Here is a 22722-nt window from a genome sequence, read left to right as displayed (position 1 = left end):
TCCTGTGTCTGATGTTTTATCTGATATTATGTTTTTGTATGTTAAGAGCCGCAGACTAGGGGTCTTCACTGTGCCCAAAAGTTACACCAGAACCTGGTTTGACCTGGGTTATTCGTCCCAGGACCCGAGTGGAACGGGGTTTTTAAAACTTTTAAAAACAAAAACATCCCGGGATTTGTAATATCTCGGGTCTATCTAAATTTCCTCCTGAAAAGCTGTTTTCAGCCTGTCAATGTGGATGAAATGGAAACGACTCAAAATATAAGGAAGATGTGGACATATTGTGCTGCTATAGCGCCTCTCCTGGATCCACTCGGTATTACACGGGTTCTGCCTGCACCCAACTGGCCGAATAACATGCAGACCCTCGGCTCGTTGGGTTCAGCTGCGAGACACGGTGAAGACCTCGACCGCAGATGGACAAAAGTGGACCGTTCTGGTGGACCATGGGACCTCCAGGATGTTCCAGGAGCAGGGACCACTCTGGAGCCGCGACGGGCCCCCGGAGGCTGGGTCTTCAAAGAGCAAAGGCTGTTTGTGCGTCTGCGGCCAGTGTATCGGCTTGTGTGAGGTCAGAACTTTGTGTTGAAACTGTGGAATTAAAAGCAAAACCAGTGGAAGCTGAAGCTGCTGTACAGGGCTCTGGGGAAGCAGCGTGTACAGTAAAATATAGTAAAATACAGTAAAACCCTCTGAGCCGAGGGAACGTGACACTGTATTGCCACTGAAACCAAGTGTAAGCTCGCATGCATGTACCTGCAGACAATAAACAGAAGAAAGAACGCTGTGTCCTGGAATTCTCTAATTTCTCTTCATGAGCTATGAAACACAAATGATGGTGAAAACATGTAAAGGAATAACAAACGATACAAGCGGCTGAAGCGAAATTCTCTTGTCATCATTCTTCCCCAGATTTAGAGCAGAAGATGGACACCAGTTTCTCCTGTACATAGAGAGCAACGGGCTGCGTGCTAACAATATTAGCTTGATGCATGGTTATAAATGGGATCAGCTAGCCTAGCTCCTGGGAAATTTGAGAAATTCAGGAGTTAATTAAGCAGCTTCATGGATCCCTGGACCCTTATTGTTAACACATTATGTTAACAATAGGTGTCCAGGCCATCATATAAATATTGTATTACAGCAGTGAGGCGGACACAGTATTTATGAGGTGAGTCCTAGGTTGTGACAGAGTTCAGTTTCCTGATGGCCTCCGGGAAAGAAGCTCTTTTTGAGTCTCTCTGTTCTGGTCTTGTGGCTGCGGAGGCATCTGCCTGAATGCAGCCACTGGAACGGTCCACGGTTGGATGGAGGGATCCTAAATAAACCTCTTAGCCTGGTCCTGCACCGCCTGGTGTATAAGTCCTGTGGGGGGGTGAGTGTTGTCCGGGTGTTACATTCAGCCCAACGTACCGTACCGTTCTCTGCAGGGCTTAGCAGTCCTGAGAGGAACAGTTCCTACACCAGGCAGTGATGCACCCTGACAGGATGCACCAGAGTAGAAGGTTTTATGGATTTGTGGAGAGACTGAACTTCTTCACTTCTGAGGTGATAAAGCCTGTACAGGAAAGAATTGAACCGACCCAAGAACAGAGCTCAGCTGGCCTGACGAGAGTTGAGGCGCTTTGCAGACTGATTGTAGGACAAGTTCTCATGGTCCGTCCAGATCACAAAACGGCTGCTCCGCTCCCTCCAGCCAATGCCGCCATTCCTCAAGAGCCAGTTTCACCACCAGGAGCTTCCAGTTGCCTGCATCATAATTCCTCTCTGGAGGAGGAAGCCTATGGGAGAGGAAAGCACAGGGGTGGAGCTTACCACCTGAAGGGGAGTGCAGGGAAGGAACCGCTCCTACCCCTCTGTCCAAGGCGGCCACCCCCAGCACAAACTGGAGGTTGATGTCGGACTGTGCCTGGACAGGCTGACACGACGTTTGTGTTACGCCAACGAAATCTCCACCGCGGAGGTCCACTTCAACCGTGAGGCAGTAGAGGTGAGGGCCAAGAGTGGGGCTACGATGCGGCTGAAGTCCCGGATAAACCGCCGATAAAAGTTGGTGAAGCCAAGGAAACGCTGGAGTTGTTTCCTGTTGGTGGGGGTTGGCCACTGCCACAGCAACCTCCTTTCCAGGATTCATTTCCATCCTCCCCTAGCCAATGATAAAACCCAGGAAAGACACTGAAGGAACATGGAACACACATTTTTCCGCCTTCACATGCAACCTGTTCTCCAGGAGGCATTGCAGAACCTGGCGCACGTACGTGTGCTCCCCAGGGTACTGGGAAGAAAAAAAAATTGAAATATCGTTGAGGTACACAAACACAAAATGATTCAACATGTCCCGAAGAACACCGTTAATCGAGGCTTGGAACATCGCAGGAGCATTAGACAGACCGAAGGGCATAACCAGGTACTTGAAGTGGCCTAGAGGGGTGTTAAAGGCAGTCTTCCACTTGTCCCCCTTGTCACCCTATTAATGTAATATAGTAATATTGTAATGCACTAAAAATATAATATAGCAATATTACAATATACAAATAATATAATATACTATTACAATAAACAAGTAATATAATATGCTATTATAATATAAAAATGATTTAATAAAGTCATATTATAAAATACTAATAATAACTATTATAATGTACTAATAATATAATTTAATATACTAATAATAACTTTGAAAAAAGTCTACACTTTCAAAACTTTGAATCCGAGACCCTGTACTACCCTGGACCACCCTGTACTATGCTGTACGACCCTGTACTACCTTTAAATACCCTGGACCACCCTGTACTACCCTGCACCACCCTGGTCTACCCCAGACTAACCTGGACCACCCTAGACTACCCTGTACTACTCTGTACTACCCTGGACTACCCTGTACTACCCTGTACTACCCTGGACCACCCTGTACTACCCTGTACGACCCTGGACCACCCTGCACTACCCTGTACTACCTTGGACCACCCCAGTCTCAGCCTAATCTCTATTCATCACCAAATCAGCCTTGAAATTCACGTGATGTGGCCGTATGGCTGAGTCCATTTACTGTTTATCAGACTGGAATCAAACATCCATCAAATCAGCACATTAACAGGAAGGAACTGCATCGTTTCTCAACCTTTAGAGCAAATCGTTCAAGGGAGGCAACTTTTGCTGCATCCAAAATGGCATACTATCTTTAGTACGACCAATTAGTGTTTAGTATGTCTCAAACCACAGTATGCTAAAAGCACCAGGATGACATACAGTATCCGGTTAAATGTGTAAGTCTACACCATCTGCACACTGCTCTGGAAAGCCTATCTGTTGAATAAAATCTCAGAAACCCAAAATGTCTTTCTAGTTCCAGTTTATTCCTGCATGGAGAGAAGTGCAGCACATACAGGTCTGAACACAGAGTGCCACATACATTGAAATAGTGTCTTTGGGCGGTGGAGGTAGAGCAGACGTCCTTCTGGTGTTTTCCATCCTGGTGGACAGTTGTATAGTTACAGCTGTTCATCGTTATGTCATTAAGCTCTGATTGGTCAAGGACGCTTCCTGGAAACATTGATAAACCTCAAACAAAGACCTTTCTTCACTTTCCTGCTTCTGTCTGATTGGGACGATGGCTTCTTGGGTTTCTTCAGGGTAATGGGAGGGAAACAGTTCAGTCTGTTGATGTTTGATGGAGACTTAATTATCTGCTGATTATATCTGTTTTCTTTATTCTAGAGTGTTCATCCTAGCTGTGCTGATTTGGGACATTACCTGTGTCCCTCTTAAAAAAGATGGTAAACTAGTTTTAATATTTCACCCAGGCCTCTATTGATGTTTATTTAATCTAGTAATATGTTCATGATCCAGTTGGTGCACCCAGCTCGTCCTATGGAAGTGGCTCCAACGCCCACTCTGCAGCTGATTCTGGCTTTTCCAATGCAGCTCCTTCCTCCAGTGGCTTTCTCTCTAGTGGTAGCTCTGCTCAGGGTGGAGCCTCAAATGCTGGAGCTCCACTCTCCTTCCAGCCTGAAGCCAGAGAACCCAGTTACCACAGCTCAGGGAACCAGGGAGGCTCCACTGTTGGGCATTCTTTTGGTCCCTCATTTGGCTCTGGTCAATACAGTGCTTCTTCCCAACCTGCCGCTCCACCAGGTGAGTCTTTTTCTTGAATGATATACCTTCATTGTTTGCTCCAAGTTAATTGCCTTATTGTAATGATGCATCAATGGTTCTCTCCTAGGTGGTGCCTGGCATGTGGCTCCCAACATGTTCTCTGTTGATGCAGTTTCCAGTTCCTCTCCAGCAAGTTCTCTTAGAACCAGCCCTCCTCTTCCTCCACCTGGTCCAGAGTTTGTGCCGGGAGAGATGTCCCGATATGAGAGCACCACTGAAGAAGGAGTTTATGAATCAGAGACCCAGGAACCAGGCTCAGTGTTTGCTTCACCTCAAGGCTACTCTGCTGTAGAAGCCTCCAGCAGTCCACTTCAACCTGGACCAAGCATGGCCGGAGGCCTGTATTATTATCCTTATCCCTATGACTACATGTTCCTCACTGGCCAGTACCCTGTAGGCACCTTCACTCACTACAGCAGCAGCTTGGAGCAGGGCAGAGACCACTGGGATCAGGCTGAATATGAGAGGTTTGCTGCCCCCTCCAGCCCTGGTGTAGCCCAGCAGGTCAAGACCCTTCCCAGTGACTCCACATCCACCCAGAGCTCCCAGCAGCCCAGCCAGTATGAGGCACAAGGTCTGACTGGGGCTGGTGGCGACTTAAACAAGCGGTACTGGGGGTAACGTGCAGCCCACTCAGTCTGGAAGATGTCATGCTCAGTAAGTGACTCCAGAAGTGTTTGTATTATTTCAACCTGTAATGAATCCTAATGTGTACACTTGTCTTTCAGATGACTGAAGACCAAGTAACATCCTGTGGACATCTTGAATAAAACTTGTTTTGTGTTCAGTATGTACTACAGCTTCAGTGGTAATGTTACTGTCTCAATATTGGGGGGCGGGGACTTTAACTTGCTGTGTGGGGGTTACTTTTAAACTGGGTATGTTAAACAATGCATGCCTCGGGTCAGTCACAAGAACCTGTCCAGTGTGACTTTTAGGAACTGTGCTGCCGGGTTAATGTGTTCAGCTCAAATGGTCAATTGTTGAACTGGATTTCAGTGACAACTTGGTGTTATCCAGCCTGTTGGCGGCTCCTTCATGGACAGATCTCTTCAAGAGGGAAGCAAGAATTGGGTCTCATCAGACCTATGATGGGAACTGTTAAGTGAAAAGCAGCTTGGTGTGCAGGGGAGGTAAACGTCCTGTCCCAGTTGAAGGACCTACAGACACTGAATTCATCAGCCTCAAGTTTCAAGCACGGATTTATCCTCAAGGGGCGAGGTGGCGGTCTCCTGGCTAATTTGCTGAGGTGTCCGGGAGCAACACACCTGACCCCTTAGCGCTCCAGATGAGCTGATCTCATTTGATGCTTGGCGGCGTAGACAGGATTGTGGGAAGACTGGCCCCGATGGACTCTAGGGATAAACCTGTTAAAACAGCCGTCTGTATTTATGGAGATGCAGACAAATTGAGGTGTATCTATAGAGAATCGTCACCTAACAGACGGTTCGGGGTTCAAACATCTGTGTGGCGGTTGTGCGGTCACACAGGGCACGTGTCCTGTTAATTCCCTCGTGCAAGGCATTTATACCGCAATGTTAATTGTGCCAATCGTCATTGGGGAGTTGAGAGTGAAACATCAGCTACACAATGCTGCCAATGCCCTTGAGCAAGGCATTAGCTCTACGAAGCTGGCGTTGGTCCTGACGTCCTGTGCTGTCTTCCAGAGCCGCATTAAGGGAAAATGTCTACTGATGCCATTGAGCAAGCAACCACACTGGAGATGGTTCCTGAACTGTGGCTTCCAAAGCCTCGAAGATAGTCTGGGTCACTACCTGCTGATGCCCTTGAGCAAGGCACTGCCACTGGTATGTGGAGTGGATGCTGTCGACCTCATCCTGAAGTAGTGAGGGACTGGTCAAATGTGGAGGTGTACACACTACCTGTTGCGCAGTCCTTTTACATTTGTCATAAGAATCTATTGCACTACTCGAAGGTTTAGGGCTTGAACCCAATTGGGGTTTTTGGATATATTGCTCTCAATTTTGATATATTGCTCTTAGTTTATACTAAGAGTGCCCACCCTAAAATACATACATGGAAGGTGCCGATGCCCTTGAGTAAGTTGAATTGAACTGGTGTTGGTCCTGGATTCGCTATGGCTCTCTGTGGTGACTCAGTGTCATGTCAGTGTCATGACAGTGCAGGGGTTAGTGTTGCTGCCTCACAGTGTGGAGGTTGTGTGTTCAAATCTCACAGCGTGTTTATTTTGTGGAGGGGACATGTTTCCTCATTGATGTTGGACTCCGCCCTAAAATGTCTGCACAGCAGCACCTGGTGACGCCCTCAAAGCAGCTGCAGGTAACAGCCACGCAAGTGTTTCCAGGAGGAGATCCCTGAAGAGTCCCAACAGCAAACACCACAGTGAGCTTTGAACCCACAACCTTCACACTGGGAGGCAACAGTACTAATCACTGCACCACTGGTACAGTGGTGTGTCATGACCAAAGGAATTGATGACATTTACCTTCTCATACAAGAATGTTTATGTTAAATATACCAAACATTTAGCAGCTCATAGGGGCCACTGTGGTCCAGTGGTTAGTGCAACAGAGGAAATGTTCTGGATTTGAATCTCACTGGGTGAATTCTGTGGAGGCACCTTCCCCTGAAACATGTGCCTGGTGTGAGCTGCCTATGATCCACCTGAGTAAGGTGTTGGTTGAACTGTCACAGTTAAATGATGCTCAGTTGTAAACAAAGTAAATGTTGTAGAGGCCCATGAGCAAGGTGAAGTGTGCCCCCCCCCCTGAGCATGGTGTAGGTACATAAATGAGGTATTGAATCTTTTTTTGCAGCAGAGATTATCTTATCACTCCACCAAGTGCCTTGCTCACAGCAATCTTCCCATTCATCCCTAGTGAGTTGAACCAATGCCCTACTCAAGGGCATTGCTAGTACTGTCAGTGAAACACTTTTCAGGAATTCAGGCAACCACAACGCAACCACCACACATATACAACCCAGCAAGGTTCAAACCCACAACCATCACTCTAAGACTTGCTGCACTAACCACTGTACCACCAGGGCACACAGAAGCCAATGCACTTTAACTACACATATAGTTAAATTCATAAACATAAATAACACAACATTTACAAGTGGAGGGTTTAAACCCAGAACCTTCCTGGCACTAGACTGTAGTACTAACCACTGCACCACTGTGACACAACCAAACATCGTCTGCCCATTGCTCCTGGCCTTCCCCCTGGAGGAAGGACAAGCTTCCATGGGATAAACATGGGACAAGCTTCTATGGGATAAATGCGGAAAAGACATTTCACGGCCTCCATCTGTGTGTGTCGGCCGTTTATTGTCACAAACATGTCTGTTTGTGACAATAAAGACGAGCTCAGCTTGTCCAGTTTAATCAAGTTCTCTTCGAACCAGCCCTCCTCTTACTTTTTAGAAGAAGAATCTTTTATTTGTTACATGACCACACTACAACACATGCATATATACATGTATATAAACACACACACACGCTTTTTGGGTGGTGCCAGTGAAATGGTTCCTCTGCATTTTTCCCATCCTGGCTTGTCCTCCCGCCAAGGGGACAGCCAGGAGCAGTGGGCAGCATTCGTCGACGCCCGGGGACCTGGTAGCAAGTGTCCATCGCTGGTGATGTGTGCATGTTTTTGGTGGGGGTCCTTACTGATGGTGGTGACGTGAGGGGACGTTTGGCCGTCTGCCGCCCTCTGTTCCTCTCTTCTCTGGTCCGATTGCGCGGGACCCGAGGGCTGTCCAGGGGCCTGAAGGGGGCGGCGAACCAGGGTCTGCGGGGCAGGAGAGGTGCGAGTGATTCGTGTTCGATTTGCTTGGAGGACTCGTACCCCCACAGCTCGCAATTTTAACTGCAATTGCCAGGAGCACACATTGATCACTGGGGATTTTCCGGGGTGGTGGGTCGCTGGTGGGTTGGTGTGGGGGCGTGGTTGGCAGCCAGATGGGTCCCCTGCCAGCTGGGCTCAAGTCCTGGTGGCTTGCGCCTGGTGGTTTCTGGTGTGCTACGGAGAGTGCCACCGGGTGGGTTGTATGTGTGTGCCCCAGGGGTGCGGGATCTCCGCGGGGTCTCCTCCCGCTCCCTGGGACTGGGTTATGCTCCTCAGTCCGGGCGTCGGTGTTACTCTGCGGGCTACCATTTTCTCTGGGGTCTGGCCGGTATTCTGTGGCTACAGGGCGGGGTACTCAGAGCTTTCCTGCTTTCCTGAGTCTTTCTGGCCATGGTGCGCCAACATGGAGAGAGTTTTATTGTCAACTTCCACAATAGGGTACATTGGTCACAAGGGTATATAACAAATGATGATTAGTATAATAACATATATAATAATAATGCTGATGATCCCATGCACCGATCCCCTCTGCAAGATAGACAAACATTGAGAAAACAAGCTGCATCGAATCGGCCCAATCAGCGCCCACGCAGCACTGATTGCGCCAATTCGATGCAGCTTTGCGGCTGCGGGAAAGGGAACCGTGCTCTTGGAAAAGCACATGTTACCCCCCGGATGCTGCGCTCATCAAATAAGCGTCGCCTGGCTCTGCCGGCCGTACAACCACGGCAATCCAGGTTATTCTCATTTGTAGTTGCGAGCTGCCAACGAGCTGCCAAAAACAACCAGAGCAGGGACCTCCCTCTCTGTCTTTAAGAAGCACTTGAAGATCCAGCTCTTCAGTGAGTACCTCCTGTCCTAACTTACAATTTCTTAGCACTACCTAGCAGTATTTATTGTTACACTAAAGTCTCTGTTGCAATGTAGCTTGAATGTTATTCTCCCTTGTAAGTCGCTTTGGATAAAAGCGTCTGATAAATGACTAAATGTAAATGACTAAATGTTGTCCGCAGCCAGGGCTTGACCACGCCCCTGTGTCCGCCACACTTTGTTTATGATTTTCGGGAAAACGGTGGATTGCTCGCTCCGGGTTGGGAGCGAGTTGCTGCCCCAAGTGAAGGAGTTCAAGTATCTCAGGATCTTGTTCACAAGTGAGGGAAAAATGGAGCGTGAGATGGACAGACGGATCGGTGCGGCGCCAGCAGTGATGCAGGCGTTGTACCGGACCGTTGTGGTGAAGAGGGAGCTGAGCTGGAAGGCAAAGCTTTCAATTTACCAGTCCATCTACGTCCCAACCCTCATCGATGGTCATGAGCTTTGGCTAGTGACCGAAAGAACGAGATTGCGAATACAAGCGGCCGAAATGAGTTTCCTTCGCAGGGTGGCTGGGCTCAGCCTTAGAGATAGGGTAGGAGCTCGGACATAATAATAATATAATAGATCTTTATTGTCCACCGTGGTGGAAATTTGTCATCCACATCCGGGTGGAGCTTGGAGTAGAGCCGCTGCTCCTTTGCGTCGAAAGGAGCCAGTTGAGGTGGTTGGGGCATCTGATCAGGATGCCTCCTGGGCTCCTCCCTTGGAGGTTTTCAGGGCACGTTCAACTGGTAGGAGACCACGGGGCAGACCCAGAACACGCTGGAGGGATTACATATCCCAGCTGGCCTGGGAACGCCCTGGGGTCCCCCAGGAGGAACTGGAAAACGTTGCTGGGGAGAAGGGGGCATGGAGCTCCTTGCTCAGCCTGCTGCCACCACGACCGGCCCCGGAAAAGCGGAGGAAAATGGATGGATGGATGTTGTTGTTTGTTTCTATGTTTATGTTTTTCCATTGTACATGTTGTTTGGTTCTATGTTTGTTTGTCTCACCTGTGGTGATTCTCTCCTCTTGGAGCAGTGATTAGTTGTTTATAGACCTAAATATGTTAAAATAGTTCTGTAAACAGGGGGATTGGTGTAAAAAGATAATTAATTAAATAATCAAATAAATATATGAATGAATGAATGAATGAAAATGTGACGTTCCTGTAAGTTCTCATACTTCTATTCTCTTCTTGCAGATGGCTGAAGACCTTGCAATTTGCCATGTTCAATAGCTCTACTCATGATACCTGGAGGTGTTCTTCTGATTAAATTGTGCTTGATTCTTAAATGATCAACCCCTCGAGTAGTGCACTGACTTATTTTTACATCCCAAAGGTTCATGTTGCCCTGCGTCTGCGTGCATGAGTCCCTACTCTGTGCCAGATGGCATTGCTGCAGTTGTCTGACCGGCGAAGGACAACTAGACCGGCACATGTCGGCCCTCTGCTACCTTAAGAGAAGGAACCGCCCCGGTGGCTTGGATCGAGTAGGAAGAAAAAAGCCCCGACGTGCACGGCTGTGTCTCATCATAAGTTGGAAAATACAAACGACTTTTGGAAATGATGAATCCCAGATCACCTTTCTGTGCCTTTAGGACAGTTACGGTGGACGTAAGGACCGCTCTCCTAAAATAGGATTGCTAATTTAAGATATGAAGTGTGGACGCTCATGTAACAGTCTAACTGGTAAAACTCATTCTGGAACACCAGATTTTCCCAAATGTCGGAGACGCAGAACAGGGTCTTAGACTAACATCCACCCTGGATAACACGTGAGACGGTGTGCTCAAAGAAAGTAACACATGTAGAGTTGGATGGATGGATGGATTGATTATATGATTATAAACTGTAAAAATTAAACCTCTGTATCAACAATTCAAAAACAAGAAATCATTTTATTATCATAATATTTTATTGTTATTCGTATAATTGTTATTATGATTAACAAGACATTATTATTATTATCATTACTATGAACAACAGCAATAATAATAATCATAATTTATTATAAGTAGTAGTAGTAGCAGTATTGCTCTTATTAATGTTATCAATAACAATAAATAAATAATAATAATATTTTCATACAATGAAATAAAAATAAAAATGGCTGTTCAAAACCGTCCTGAAAACATTTAGCTATATTCTATTTCATTCACTTTCCTATTCTGAAAACATGAAGTAAAATGGTTTAGATTAATGAAGCAAGTCAAATGGTTTGAGGCCAGATTCAACAATATGAACACGTTGCAGGCAGCATCAAGTTGTGTGGTGGGCCGCTAGTGGGCCCTGGGCCTGGTGTTTGAGACCCCTGGTTCAAAGTAAATGTCACTAAAAATCTCATCCAAAGCCTCACAAATATCACAATGTTCACACTCTTTTGACTTTATTCTCTCTTTAATATTCCTTATTCCTTTAATGTTTAACCTTGTACAGGGACGGTCAGACACCAAAGTCATTCCTAAAAACAGCAGAATAAGTGTTATTTGTAATGTTATTTCAATGTCAATGTTTTGTCTTGATTCTCGGAACATTCTTTGACATTAATGTCGTCATTTGGAATGTTTTAAATACAATAATATTTATGTTTTAGTCCCAATTTCTCTTTGTTTACTTTGACTTTTACTTCCGATTTGAATCGAACCTCGTGCTGTCACATGACGTCAGGGAGGGAACAAAATGAATAATGTTATATTTATATGTAAATATTATATCTATATGGTATATTTATGTCAATATTATATCTATATATTATATTTATCTGTCAATATTATATCTATATGTTCTATTTATATGTAAATATTATATCTATACATTATATTTATATGTCAAAATGATGTCTTTATAATATTTATATGTTAATATTATCTATCTATATATCGATCTATCTATATATATATATATATATATATATATATATAATATTTATATGTAAATATTATATATATATGTTTATATGTCAATATTATATCTATATATTATATATATATATAATATTCATATGTACATTTTATATATATATATATATATATATATATATAATATTTATGTCAATATTATATTTATATGTAAATATTATACATGTAGATAATATTTATGTATATAATCTTATCTTATACATATTATTTTTAAATGATAAGACTTCTTCTTATTCTTATTAACACTTTCAAAGTGATCGCGGCGAAGTCAGTTCCATATTCGTCCTTCGTTTGGCGGGGGACCTGGGGGAAAGTTCACCCACAATGCTCTGCGTTCTAACGCTGGAGCTCGATCTGAACCTGAAATTAAAAACTCATTTCCACGTTGAACAGTTTCACTTTCACACACACACACACACACACACACACACACATATATATATATATATATATATAGAGAGAGAGAGAGAGAGAGAGAGAGAGAGAGAGAGAGAGAGAGAGAGAGAGAGAGAGAGAGAGAAATACTTTTGGGTTAAAAATTTAAAAAATGTGAATAGATTATTTCTTTAAATCCTGGTTGTACTTTCAACCCGGTCCCTGGTTGATACCGAATATGACACTAACTTGAGCCGGTGTCACAACAAGTTGCTGTCCGTGTTGGCGGCTCTTCTCCGCGGACGCTTCCCCCTCAAGCCTCGGTGTCGTTCCGGAGCCATGACGCCGTGCTCCACGGTCTGAAGGAGGAAGAAGGGGACGAGGAGAAGGAGAGGAAGGAAGGAAGGAAGAAGGAGAAGGAGGAGGAAAGAGGAAAGAAGAAGAAGAGGAAGAGGAAGGAAAAGGAAGTTCGTCACCATGCGGAGTCGGAGCAACTCGGGCGTCAAGCTCGACAACTATGCCCGAACAGTGCAGCAGACCATCCTGCAGCACCAGGTGGGCTCCTACCTCCTACCTCCTTCCTACCTACCTATCCCCCTCACTTCCCAGCTTCCTACCTCCTACCTCACTTCCTACCTCCTTCCCTACCGCCTCCCTCCTATCCTACCCTCTTTCACGACCTCACTTCCTACCTACCCCCTTCCCTACCCCCTTCCTTCCTACCTCCTTCCTTCCTACCTACCTCCTTCCTTCCTACCTACCTACCTCCCTCACTTCCAGGCTTCCTACGTACCCCCCCCACTCCCCAGCTTACTACCCCCTTTCCTTGCTTCCTTCACTTTCTAGCTTCCTAGCTAATTCCCTCACTTCCAAGCTTCATACCTCCTTCCTACCTACCTCCACCACTTCCTAGCTTCCTACCTACCCCCACTTCCTAGCGTCCTGCCCCCTTTCCTTGCCTCCTTCACTTCCTAGCTTCCTACCTACCCCCACTTCCTAGCGTCCTGCCCCCTTTCCTTGCCTCCTTCACTTCCTAGCTTCCTACCTACCCCTCACTTCCTAGCGTCCTGCCCCCTTTCCTTGCCTCCTTCACTTCCTAGCTTCCTACCTACCCCTCACTTCCTAGCGTCCTGCCCCCTTTCCTTGCCTCCTTCACTTCCTAGCTTCCTACCTCCTTCTGTATGTTTGAATATTCCTAGTGTATTAAATATCAGATGTAATGAAACCAAAAAGTCAGTGACACCAAGTCCAGGCTCCGAGGAACCAGTGAACCATGACCCTCCCCTCGTGACCTCTGCGTGACCCCGTCTGACCCCTGACCCCTGACCTTCCCAGGACCCGGTGACGGGGCTGCTGCCGGCCAGCGGGGAGCAGCCGGACGCCTGGGTGCGGGACAACGTCTACAGCGTCCTGTCGGTGTGGGCGCTCAGCCTGGCCTACCGGAAGAACGCTGACCGCGACGAGGACAAGGCCAAGGCCTACGAGCTGGAGCAGGTAGGAGGGTGGAGGAGGCGAAGCGGGTGGGAGGGTGGAGAAGGTAGGAGAGTGGAGGAGGGACAACGTCTACGGCGTCCTGTCGGTGTGGGCGCTCAGCCTGGCCTACCGGAAGAACGCTGACCGCGACGAGGACAAGGCCAAGGCCTACGAGCTGCAGCAGGTAGGAGGGTGGAGGAGGCGGAGCGGGTGGGAGGGTGGAGAAGGGGGAGAAGGTAGGGGAGAACAGGTAGGACGGTGGCCCATCATGCTTTGGGGTTGAGTGGAAGGAAGGAGGGGTTCCAGAGGAGGATGTTGGAGAGTCGGTTCAGACCCCGAAGGTGAAGCGAGGTTGGTGTTCCAGCAAGACAACAAGGCATCCATCCATCTCTCCATCCATCTCCATCCATCTCTCCATCCATCCCTCCACCATCCATCCATCCCTCCGTCCATGAAGGATGTCCTGTGAAGCTGAGGTTCTGAATCATTGGGAGTCAGTGCAGATGTCCAATGCAGGAGGTGGAGAACGTTTCCAAACCAGAGGAGTGGCGCAAGGAAGAATGGAGAGAATCCCAAAGAAAGGATGGAAAGACACGAAGCGATAGAAGCTGTTGAAGGTTGAAAGGAGGAGTAACTGGGCGGTTCCCATGATGTGTGAGGTGTCACCTTTCACTGCAGGAGTGATTGAAAGGTTAAAGGGATCTCTCTCTCTCCCCTCCCTCCCTCTCTCTCTCTCTCTCTCTCTCTCCTCCTCTCTCTCACCCCCTCCTCTCTCTCTCTCTCTCTCTCACCCCCTCCTCTCTCTCTCTCTCTCTCTCTCCCTCCAGAGTGTGGTGAAGTTAATGAGAGGCATTCTCCAGTGCATTATGCGGCAGGTATGTTATCTCTCTCTCCCTCTCCCTCCATCTCTCTCTCTCTCTCTCTCCCTAGTTGTAATTCATTTTATCCATCCGTCACCCGCTCCTCCCCCTCCCTCCCTCCAGCTGGACAAAGTAGAGAAGTTTAAGTACAGTAAGAGTTCGTCGGACTCCCTCCATGCCAAGTACGACCCCCGGACGTGTGGGACGGTGGTGGGGGACGACCAGTGGGGCCACCTGCAGGTGGATGCCACCTCCATGTACCTGCTGTTCCTCGCCCAGATGACGGCGTCCGGTGAGGCCGAGCGAGCGGGCGGAGAGCGGGCGGAGATGACGATATCGGCGCGTCCGAGTCTCTGCCCTGGGAGGCCTTTTCCGAGAGCTTCCCAGTTCCAAAAAACCCTGCTTTCGTGTGGGCGGGGCCAAAACGCAAACCTTGTCGCAAACCTTGTCGCTGGGCGGGGCTTATAATATATGGGCGGGGCTTATCGCGGAAGGCGCTGATAACTTTCAAAGGTCTTCAAGGTTTTATTTGATATACTTTTACAAATTTTAGCCTCCGATGAGTGAGGGCTGCACAGTGAATTGATCCTGGTCGGTGACGATATGAGAGAGAGATGTCATTTACATAAAGCTTTGAGACTGATTTCAAGTGAACGTCCTATTTTGATACAAACATTTGTACATTTGAGTTTATTAATTTATAGGTTTAGAAAATACATTCACAAATGATTGTGAAGGCAGTGTTGTGCAAAGTGCATTAAAATAATTTTGTTCCCCAAAATGGATCGATGATGGTGATACGTGATGGTGATACGTGATGGTGATAGGTGATGGTGATACGTGATGGTGATAGGTGATAGGTGATGGTGATAGGTGATGGTGATACGTGATGGTGATATGTGATGGTGATACGTGATAGATGATGGTGATAGGTGATGGTAATAGGTGATGGTCACTGTAGCCATCATGGTGCAGCCTGACATCCTCTGCTTCATCTCCTGGTGGCTCCACAGTCCAGGCTCCGGACTCGAGGGCTCCTCGTCTGTTTGGCTTCTGAAAACACATTTTTATCACATCGGTTGTTTTTTGTTATTTTTTTTAAATAATTTTCTATTTCTTTACTTTGAATTTTATTTTAATACTTAAATTTGTTTTGCTGTGATTTTAGATCATTTTAAATGTCACTGCTCTTTCTAACTGTGTGTGTGTGTGTGTGTGTGTGTGTGTGTGTGTGTGTGTGTGTGTGTGTGTGTGTGTGTGTGTGTGTGTGTGTGTGTGTGTGTGTGTGTGTGTGTGTGTGGCAGGCCTCCACATCGTGTACACTCAGGACGAGGTGGACGTGGTGCAGAACCTCATGTTCTACATTGAAGCAGCCTACAAAGTGGCTGTAAGTACTGATCCACATCAACTCTTTGTTTGGACGTCCATGTCAACATCCTGTTCACCAGCCCTTCCTAAAGGTGAGCGCTGAGCAGCCTGTTTCAACAGCCTGTTTCAACAGCCTGTTTCAACAGCCTGTTTCAACAGCCTGTTTCAACAGCCTGTTTCAACAGCCTTCTTCAGAGTGAAAAACAGGATGTACTGAGGACAAACTGGGTTTCCTCTCTTGTCCACACTCGTTTATCACATATTGATGGAATGAGTTCCATCCTCCTTTTTCTTTTCTTCTCTGCTGCTCCACAGGATTATGGGATGTGGGAAAGAGGAGACAAGACCAACCAGGGCATTACTGAACTCAATGCCAGCTCTGTCGGCATGGCTAAGGTTAGAGCATGCACGCGCGCATAAGCGCGCACACACGCTGCACCCTTGTCGGGTGGGTGGGGTGTCATGTTCTCGGAGGCTTCTGAGAATTAAAACTAGCTCAAAAATAACACAGTCCACGGTCCTCAACCTTTAAACACACACACACAACCAGTCTGCACTCTAGTGTGCATGTATTCGTATAAATCTAAATGATCTATTTCTATGATTGTGTTTTTAATGTTAATTTAGCCAATTAATGGTATTTTTAGAAATTTCCCTCCAGGGAAGGATAAAGTGTCTGTCTGTCCTTCTCTTTTTCTTTCTCTCTATCATTTATTCCTCCCTGTCTCTCTTTCTGTCTCTCTTTCTATTTCTTCTCTCTTTGTTCATCTATCTCTCAACCTGTCAAATGTAACCTACAATACAGACTAAAGCTCTATTTTTATAAACAAATCATGAAATTTAACATAACCTTCATATCATGATCAAAGTAAATTCAACAGAATTGTTTCCGAAATAATAAAATAATAACATGTAGAAATGTCTCGATTCCACAAATAATCTCTTGAACTTGAACTTGAAATCAGAATCAGAATCAGAAATACTTTAATAATCCCAGGGGGAAATTACTTTAAAAACTTTCAAAGAGTGAACATGGACTCTCCTGCAGGCGGCGCTAGAGGCGCTGGATGACCTCAACCTGTTTGGGGCCAAAGGAGGACCCGGGTCTGTGGTGCACGCCCTGGCCGACGACATACAGCACTGCCAGGTAAACAACAACAACAACAACAACAACAACACAAGGACATGGTGAATATCACCAGGTTCAGCCAGAGACTGCACAGTGAACCAGCAGGGGGTGCTGTCGTAGGTTTGCTTGAGTTGTCCCATCTGGTTTGCCGTACACTGGTTTCATGCTCGCAGACCGGCATGTCACCCTTGTTGGAGGTTTTTGGAAAGCTTTATTGAACGGAACAGGCAAAGTGTTGGGCCGGCCCCCTGCTGGGCGTGCAGAGGTACTGCTCGGGGGCAGGACCGACTGAGGCTCAAGGATATGGAGTTCTATGTCGTTGAGATGAGAGAGTTGAGGACTTAAAAAATCATGTGTTAAACATTTTGAATTAGATTACATATACAAAATATATAAGTACATATGTCCTGCATGCCCAAAATATATCTAACAATATGTGACATAGCACTGAAGTGTAAAATATCTTACAGTATATTCATATATTTGTGAATATATTTACATATATTAGAGAGGGAAGAAAATTCTACTCTTTTACTATTGTACTATTACAAACTGGGTTGACAAATGTACATTTTAATCGGGGTTGGGTTTTTTTAAAATTAGAAAACAAATAAAGGATGATGTAAAACCTGTTGAAACTATCTCCATCGCAGCCCCTCATCCAGTGTAACCCTCCCTCCCTCCGTCCCTGCTCAGTCCATCCTGTCCTCCATGCTGCCCCGGGCATCCATGTCCAAGGAGGTGGACGCCGGCGTGCTGGCCATCATCTCCTACCCGGCCTTCGCTGTGGAGGACATGGGCCTGGTCAACCTCACCAAGGAGGAGATCATCTCCAAGCTGCAGGTCGCAGGGGAACCAGTCCCCAAACCTTTTTATTGATTATCTTTTATTATTATTATTATTTTATTTCTTTGATTTTCGAATACCATTTTGTAACAAAGAATAACAAAAAATATAGTAATATATAAAGATATTAATAGAAATGCATAAATATAATTTATTTATATGTTAACTGTTGTGTATATTGTGTGAAGTACAAAATAACTATACATATACATATGGAAGTACAAGAAAATTCACTTTGATCGCTATGTTTGGAAAAAAGAAATCCAAAAAACAGAACAAACAAATAACAAAAATAATAAACAGTATATTTTATTATGTCATTTTGCCGTGTGCCCCCTGCAATTCCCCTATGGGCCCCTAGGGGTCTGCTGACCCCAGTGGTGCAGTCTAATCCTGGAAGGTCTTTAGGAAACTTGCAAAGACAATTTGTTATTCAGATATAATTTTGTGTCAATTTTGGAAACAAAGTGAAATTAAAGTACGTTGTTGCTATAGGTTCCAGAAAATGCACGTTTTCTGTTGAATTGCATTTTTCAGTTATGAACGCAATTTTTTTTATTTTTTTTATTTTATTTTATTTTATTTTTTTTGCAAAAAACAACAAAACCAGAAATGTACATTTTATTCAGATTAACTATCATTTGATAGTTAAGAGTAGAATCCCAATTTGTACAGGGGAATTGATATTTAGGATATATTTAAGATTCATATTTAATAACCTTTCCACACAGGGTCGGTACGGCTGCTGCAGGTTCCTCAGAGACGGACACAAAACTCCTAAAGAGGTGAGATACTAAATAATTCCACAAATCATAGAAACAAGGGAGGCTTTCCTGAGCCCCGGCTCCCATTTGTGGTGTTTTCTGATGGACGTGGATCATTTGAGGTTTTAGGGATGACTGTCCCCCCTGCCCAGGATCCAAACCGTCTGTACTATGAGTCTGCAGAGCTGAAGCTCTTTGAGAACATCGAGTGTGAGTGGCCTCTGTTCTGGACCTACCTCATCCTGGACGGCATCTTCATCAACAGCCCCGAGCAGGTCGGTGCATTTTGGGAATTGCTGCAATTAAAAATAAATAAATAGTAAATAAAAAATAAAATAAAGTAAAATAGTAAAATAAATAAATAAAAATGTGTAGATTCACGAAAGATACATTGACAATACATTTCATTTCCAAATGTAGTTTATCATGTGTGTGTTACCACTTCCTGTGCCAATACTCATTCTGGATGTCATATCTAGTGTCTGCTGCCCCCTACGGCTCTGCGAGCGCATTGCAGGGAAATTCAGCAATTTTCTTTATTACATTACATTTCATTTATCAGACGCTTTTATCCAAAGCCACTTACAATTATTCAAACAGCGACGGACACAGCCATCAGGAGCAATGAGGGGTTAAGTGTCTTGCTCAAGGACACTACAGCATGCGAGCAGGAGGAGCCAGGGATCCAACCAGCAAACTTAAGATTCCTAGACCACCAGCTCTACCTCCTGAGATACCGTCCCCCTTATATTGGTGTTTTTTTTTTTTTTGTTTGTTTTTTTGTCTCACTCTTTTGCATTTTTTCTTTGTTTGTTTTTACATCTCACTGATGAAGTTGAATCAAATCTTTGTTGTTCTTATCAGCAAGGTTTAAGATTAAAATGGGCGTCGCCAAAATGTTGCGCTCCACAGTCCGCCCAGGCGTTATGGTAGGAAGATGGTTTGCATGCGATGAACGCCGCTCACGGAGCGTTGCGCCTTGATTTCTCTTGAGTGTACGAGTATTTAAACGTTGTAGATAGATTGATGTTGTCGTACGTCTGTGTTGTGCTTTTGAATCCAACCAGGTGCAGGAATACCAGGAGGCTCTGGAGGGAATCCTGATCAAACAGAAAGACGGGATCCGTCTGGTTCCCGAGCTCTACAGCGTTCCCGCAGACAAGGTGACGCGTGAGCGGGGGACGGATGTTCCTTCCCATCCCACCGCAGCGTACCTGTCTTCCACCTGTCTTTAACCTGTTGTACCTGCTCAGGTGGAGGAGGAGTACGGGACGCCCCACAGTGTGGAGAGGGTCGCCATGGGGAAGTGCCCCCTCAAGTGGGCGCAGTCGCTCTACGTCCTGGGAAACCTGCTGGCCGAGGTGATGATGATGATGATGATGATGATATTAATTATAATAATCCTTTAAATCCTATAATATGCGTCTTTTTTCCACACAGTCGAAATGAAAATGAAAAGTAGCTTCCCTTATGCGTGTCAGGTCCGTCAGTAATACTTCCTGTTGTATATTTTCCTATCTCTCTTATTTTATTCATAAACTCACTCATGTTAAAAAGTAGATCATCTGTCTGAGGTGAAATCCCAAAACTGAAAGTATGTTCGTTTATTTTTATTGAGAACAGGTTTTTTTTTTCCCTTGATGATGATGATTATTATTATTATTATTATTGTTGTTGTTTCTGTTGTTGTTATTAATATATATTTTGTAATTATTCGGACTCCAGCCTGCAACCTTTTTAATCTTGCCGTTGTTGGGGTTAAAAGTGTGTGGAACACGTGGAGCGCAGGTCCCACCGACACGGTTGACGACTCCTTAGAGCCAGGATGTTTCAGACGGCTTGTCATTCCACCTTGATCAATATCGATCTACATTGGGAGCAGGAATTGGAAAAAGTTGTTGTCATTTTACCGGTAGAAGAACGTTGGAGTGATTTGATTGGTTTGGGGGGCGGGGCGCTTTGTGACATCATCACCTTAAGTGACATACGTCCAAGCTTGGTCTCTCAGAAGTCCTTCCTGTCCAGCACCTTGCTCCCTGTGGACTGCATAGTGTTCACATACAACCTGTGTAGACTGACACCCTGAGCCCACACTGCCTTTCATGGAAACTCTGAAAACTGTAACTCCTGCTGCCTTTCATGGAAACTCTGAAAACTGTAAATTCTGCTGCCTTTCATGGAAACTCTGAAAACTGTAACTTCTGCTGCGTTTCATGGAAACTCTGAAAACTGTAACTTCTGCTGCGTTTCATGGAAACTCTGAAAACTGTAAATTCTGCTGCCTTTCATGGAAACTCTGAAAACTGTTACTCCTGCTGCCTTTCATGGAAACTCTGAAAACTGTCACTCCTGCTGCCTTTCATGGAAACTCTGAAAACTGTCACTCCTGCTGCATTTCATGGAAACTCTGAAAACTGTCACTCCTGCTGCATTTCATGGAAACTCTGAAAACTGTCACTCCTGCTGCCTTTCATGGAAACTCTGAAAACTGTAACTCCTGCTGCATTTCATGGAAACTCTGAAAACTGTAACTCCTGCTGCCTTTCATGGAAACTCTGAAAACTGTAGCTCCTGCTGCGTTTCACAAAAGCCAGGAAACTGTAATGGGTCACACAAGGAGCTTTCACACGGCAGGAAGTTGTAAGAACCTTTGCAGGAAGCCTGCCTTTCTTTTGTGTCGGCACTGCGTGACCCAGGAAGGACGGTGAATGTAAAACACCGTTCTTCAGGGACACTGAAACTAAATGACGCCAGAGGAACATTTAGTGACGTGTAAGTCCACGTGATTGGTGCACATCAGCATGAGGAATACTCATGTGAAAAACTATGAAAAAGTAGAAACTTGATTTCAAGTGAACATGTCTTTATTTATGCACAATTAACTTCAAAAACATTAAATGTTATTATAATTCATCATAATAATCATTAATTTTCATTATTCATAATAATTATAATTAATTTTCATTATTATTAATGATGATAATATTATTATTAATGTGAATCCAATAGTAATAATAACTTAGTATAGCTGCAGGCAGCAATACACAGGCTCCAGTGTAGTCGTGTTAGGTACAATTTTCTGAGTTTCCATAGTCAGCCTTTATGTGCCAATAATAATTATTATTAGTATTATTAATAATTAATTATTGATGATGATAATTAATAATAATAATTATTATTATACAATTGATTGTTTATTCCTCCTTTTTTTTTTTTTTATGTCTTGTCCTTCTGGACCTCCAGGGCTTCTTGGCGCCGGGAGAGATCGACCCCCTGAACCGCCGCTTCTCCACTGTCCCTAAACCCGACGTGGTGGTGCAGGGTGAGTCTGCTCCACCCGGGTATCTTACAGCCATGTTTACCACAAGGCAGGAGGCGTCAAGGTGGAATCCGGGGGACGTCCTGGTGGTCCTTCCACAGGTCCCAGGGGGTCCCCGTCCAAATGATTATCTGTTAAACGTCACCATCATTTACCCGCTGCAGTGTCCATCCTGGCTGAGAATGAGGAGATCAAGGCTCTGCTGCTGAAGAACGGCATCGAGGTGGAGACGGTGGAGGACATCCACCCGATCCACGTGCAGCCCTCCAGGGTGCTGAGCCACATCTACGCCCGACTCGGTGAGGAGTGAGGGGAAAGCGGGCGGTGTTGGGAATAAATACCAGTGTGACCAAAACACAAGCTGGGCCTCCTTCATGAGCAGTAAATCCTCTGCACGTGCTTCAAGCACCGTTTGGGATCCGGCCACAGTGTATCTGTGCTTCAAGCACCGTTTGGGATCCGGCCGCAGTGTCTGTGCTTCAAGCACCGTTTGGGATCCGGCCGCAGTGTCTGTGCTTCAAGCACCGTTTGGGATCCGGCCGCAGTGTCTGTGCTTCAAGCACCGTTTGGGATCCGGCTGCAGTGTGTCTGTGCTTCAAGCACCGTTTGGGATCCGGCCGCAGTGTGTCTGTGCTTCAAGCACCGTTTGGGATCTGGCCACAGTGTGTCTGTGCTTCAAGCACCGTTTGGGATCCGGCTGCAGTGCGTTGGTACTTGACTTGGTCGTGACTTGAGGAGATCTTGTAGAGCTTGCTCGTACCCATGGTATCACGCTGACCGTGCGTCAGAGTCCTGGAAAATGATATCACAACTTTATCTACGT

General features: G+C 45.6%; 1 protein-coding gene and 1 pseudogene across 3 annotated transcripts in view; one reads left to right on the top strand and one right to left on the bottom strand.

Moving 5' to 3' along the window:
* Positions 1-22722, bottom strand: part of LOC307247463 — a 442915-nt pseudogene that overhangs the window by 315710 nt on the left and 104483 nt on the right. The window lies entirely within an intron of this gene.
* Positions 12408-22722, top strand: part of phka1a (phosphorylase kinase, alpha 1a (muscle)) — a 31064-nt gene continuing 20749 nt past the window's right edge. For both annotated transcript variants that reach the window (XM_080023252.1, XM_080023251.1), the window contains exons 1-14: positions 12408-12695; positions 13476-13634; positions 14441-14488; positions 14597-14765; positions 15778-15860; positions 16157-16237; positions 16890-16988; positions 17667-17813; positions 18548-18601; positions 18733-18855; positions 19648-19743; positions 19834-19941; positions 21824-21902; positions 22064-22198. In XM_080023252.1, coding sequence (XP_079879378.1) covers positions 12618-12695; positions 13476-13634; positions 14441-14488; positions 14597-14765; positions 15778-15860; positions 16157-16237; positions 16890-16988; positions 17667-17813; positions 18548-18601; positions 18733-18855; positions 19648-19743; positions 19834-19941; positions 21824-21902; positions 22064-22198 — 1459 coding nt within the window. In that variant the 5' untranslated portion in view covers positions 12408-12617. The remainder of the gene's footprint in view (positions 12696-13475; positions 13635-14440; positions 14489-14596; positions 14766-15777; positions 15861-16156; positions 16238-16889; positions 16989-17666; positions 17814-18547; positions 18602-18732; positions 18856-19647; positions 19744-19833; positions 19942-21823; positions 21903-22063; positions 22199-22722) is intronic.

The sequence above is a fragment of the Zeus faber genome (assembly GCF_960531495.2).
Source record: "Zeus faber genome assembly, chromosome: 22".
Classification (NCBI taxonomy): domain Eukaryota; kingdom Metazoa; phylum Chordata; class Actinopteri; order Zeiformes; family Zeidae; genus Zeus; species Zeus faber.
Note: the sequence above shows the minus strand (reverse complement) of the source record. Positions and strands in the feature narration are given on the sequence as shown.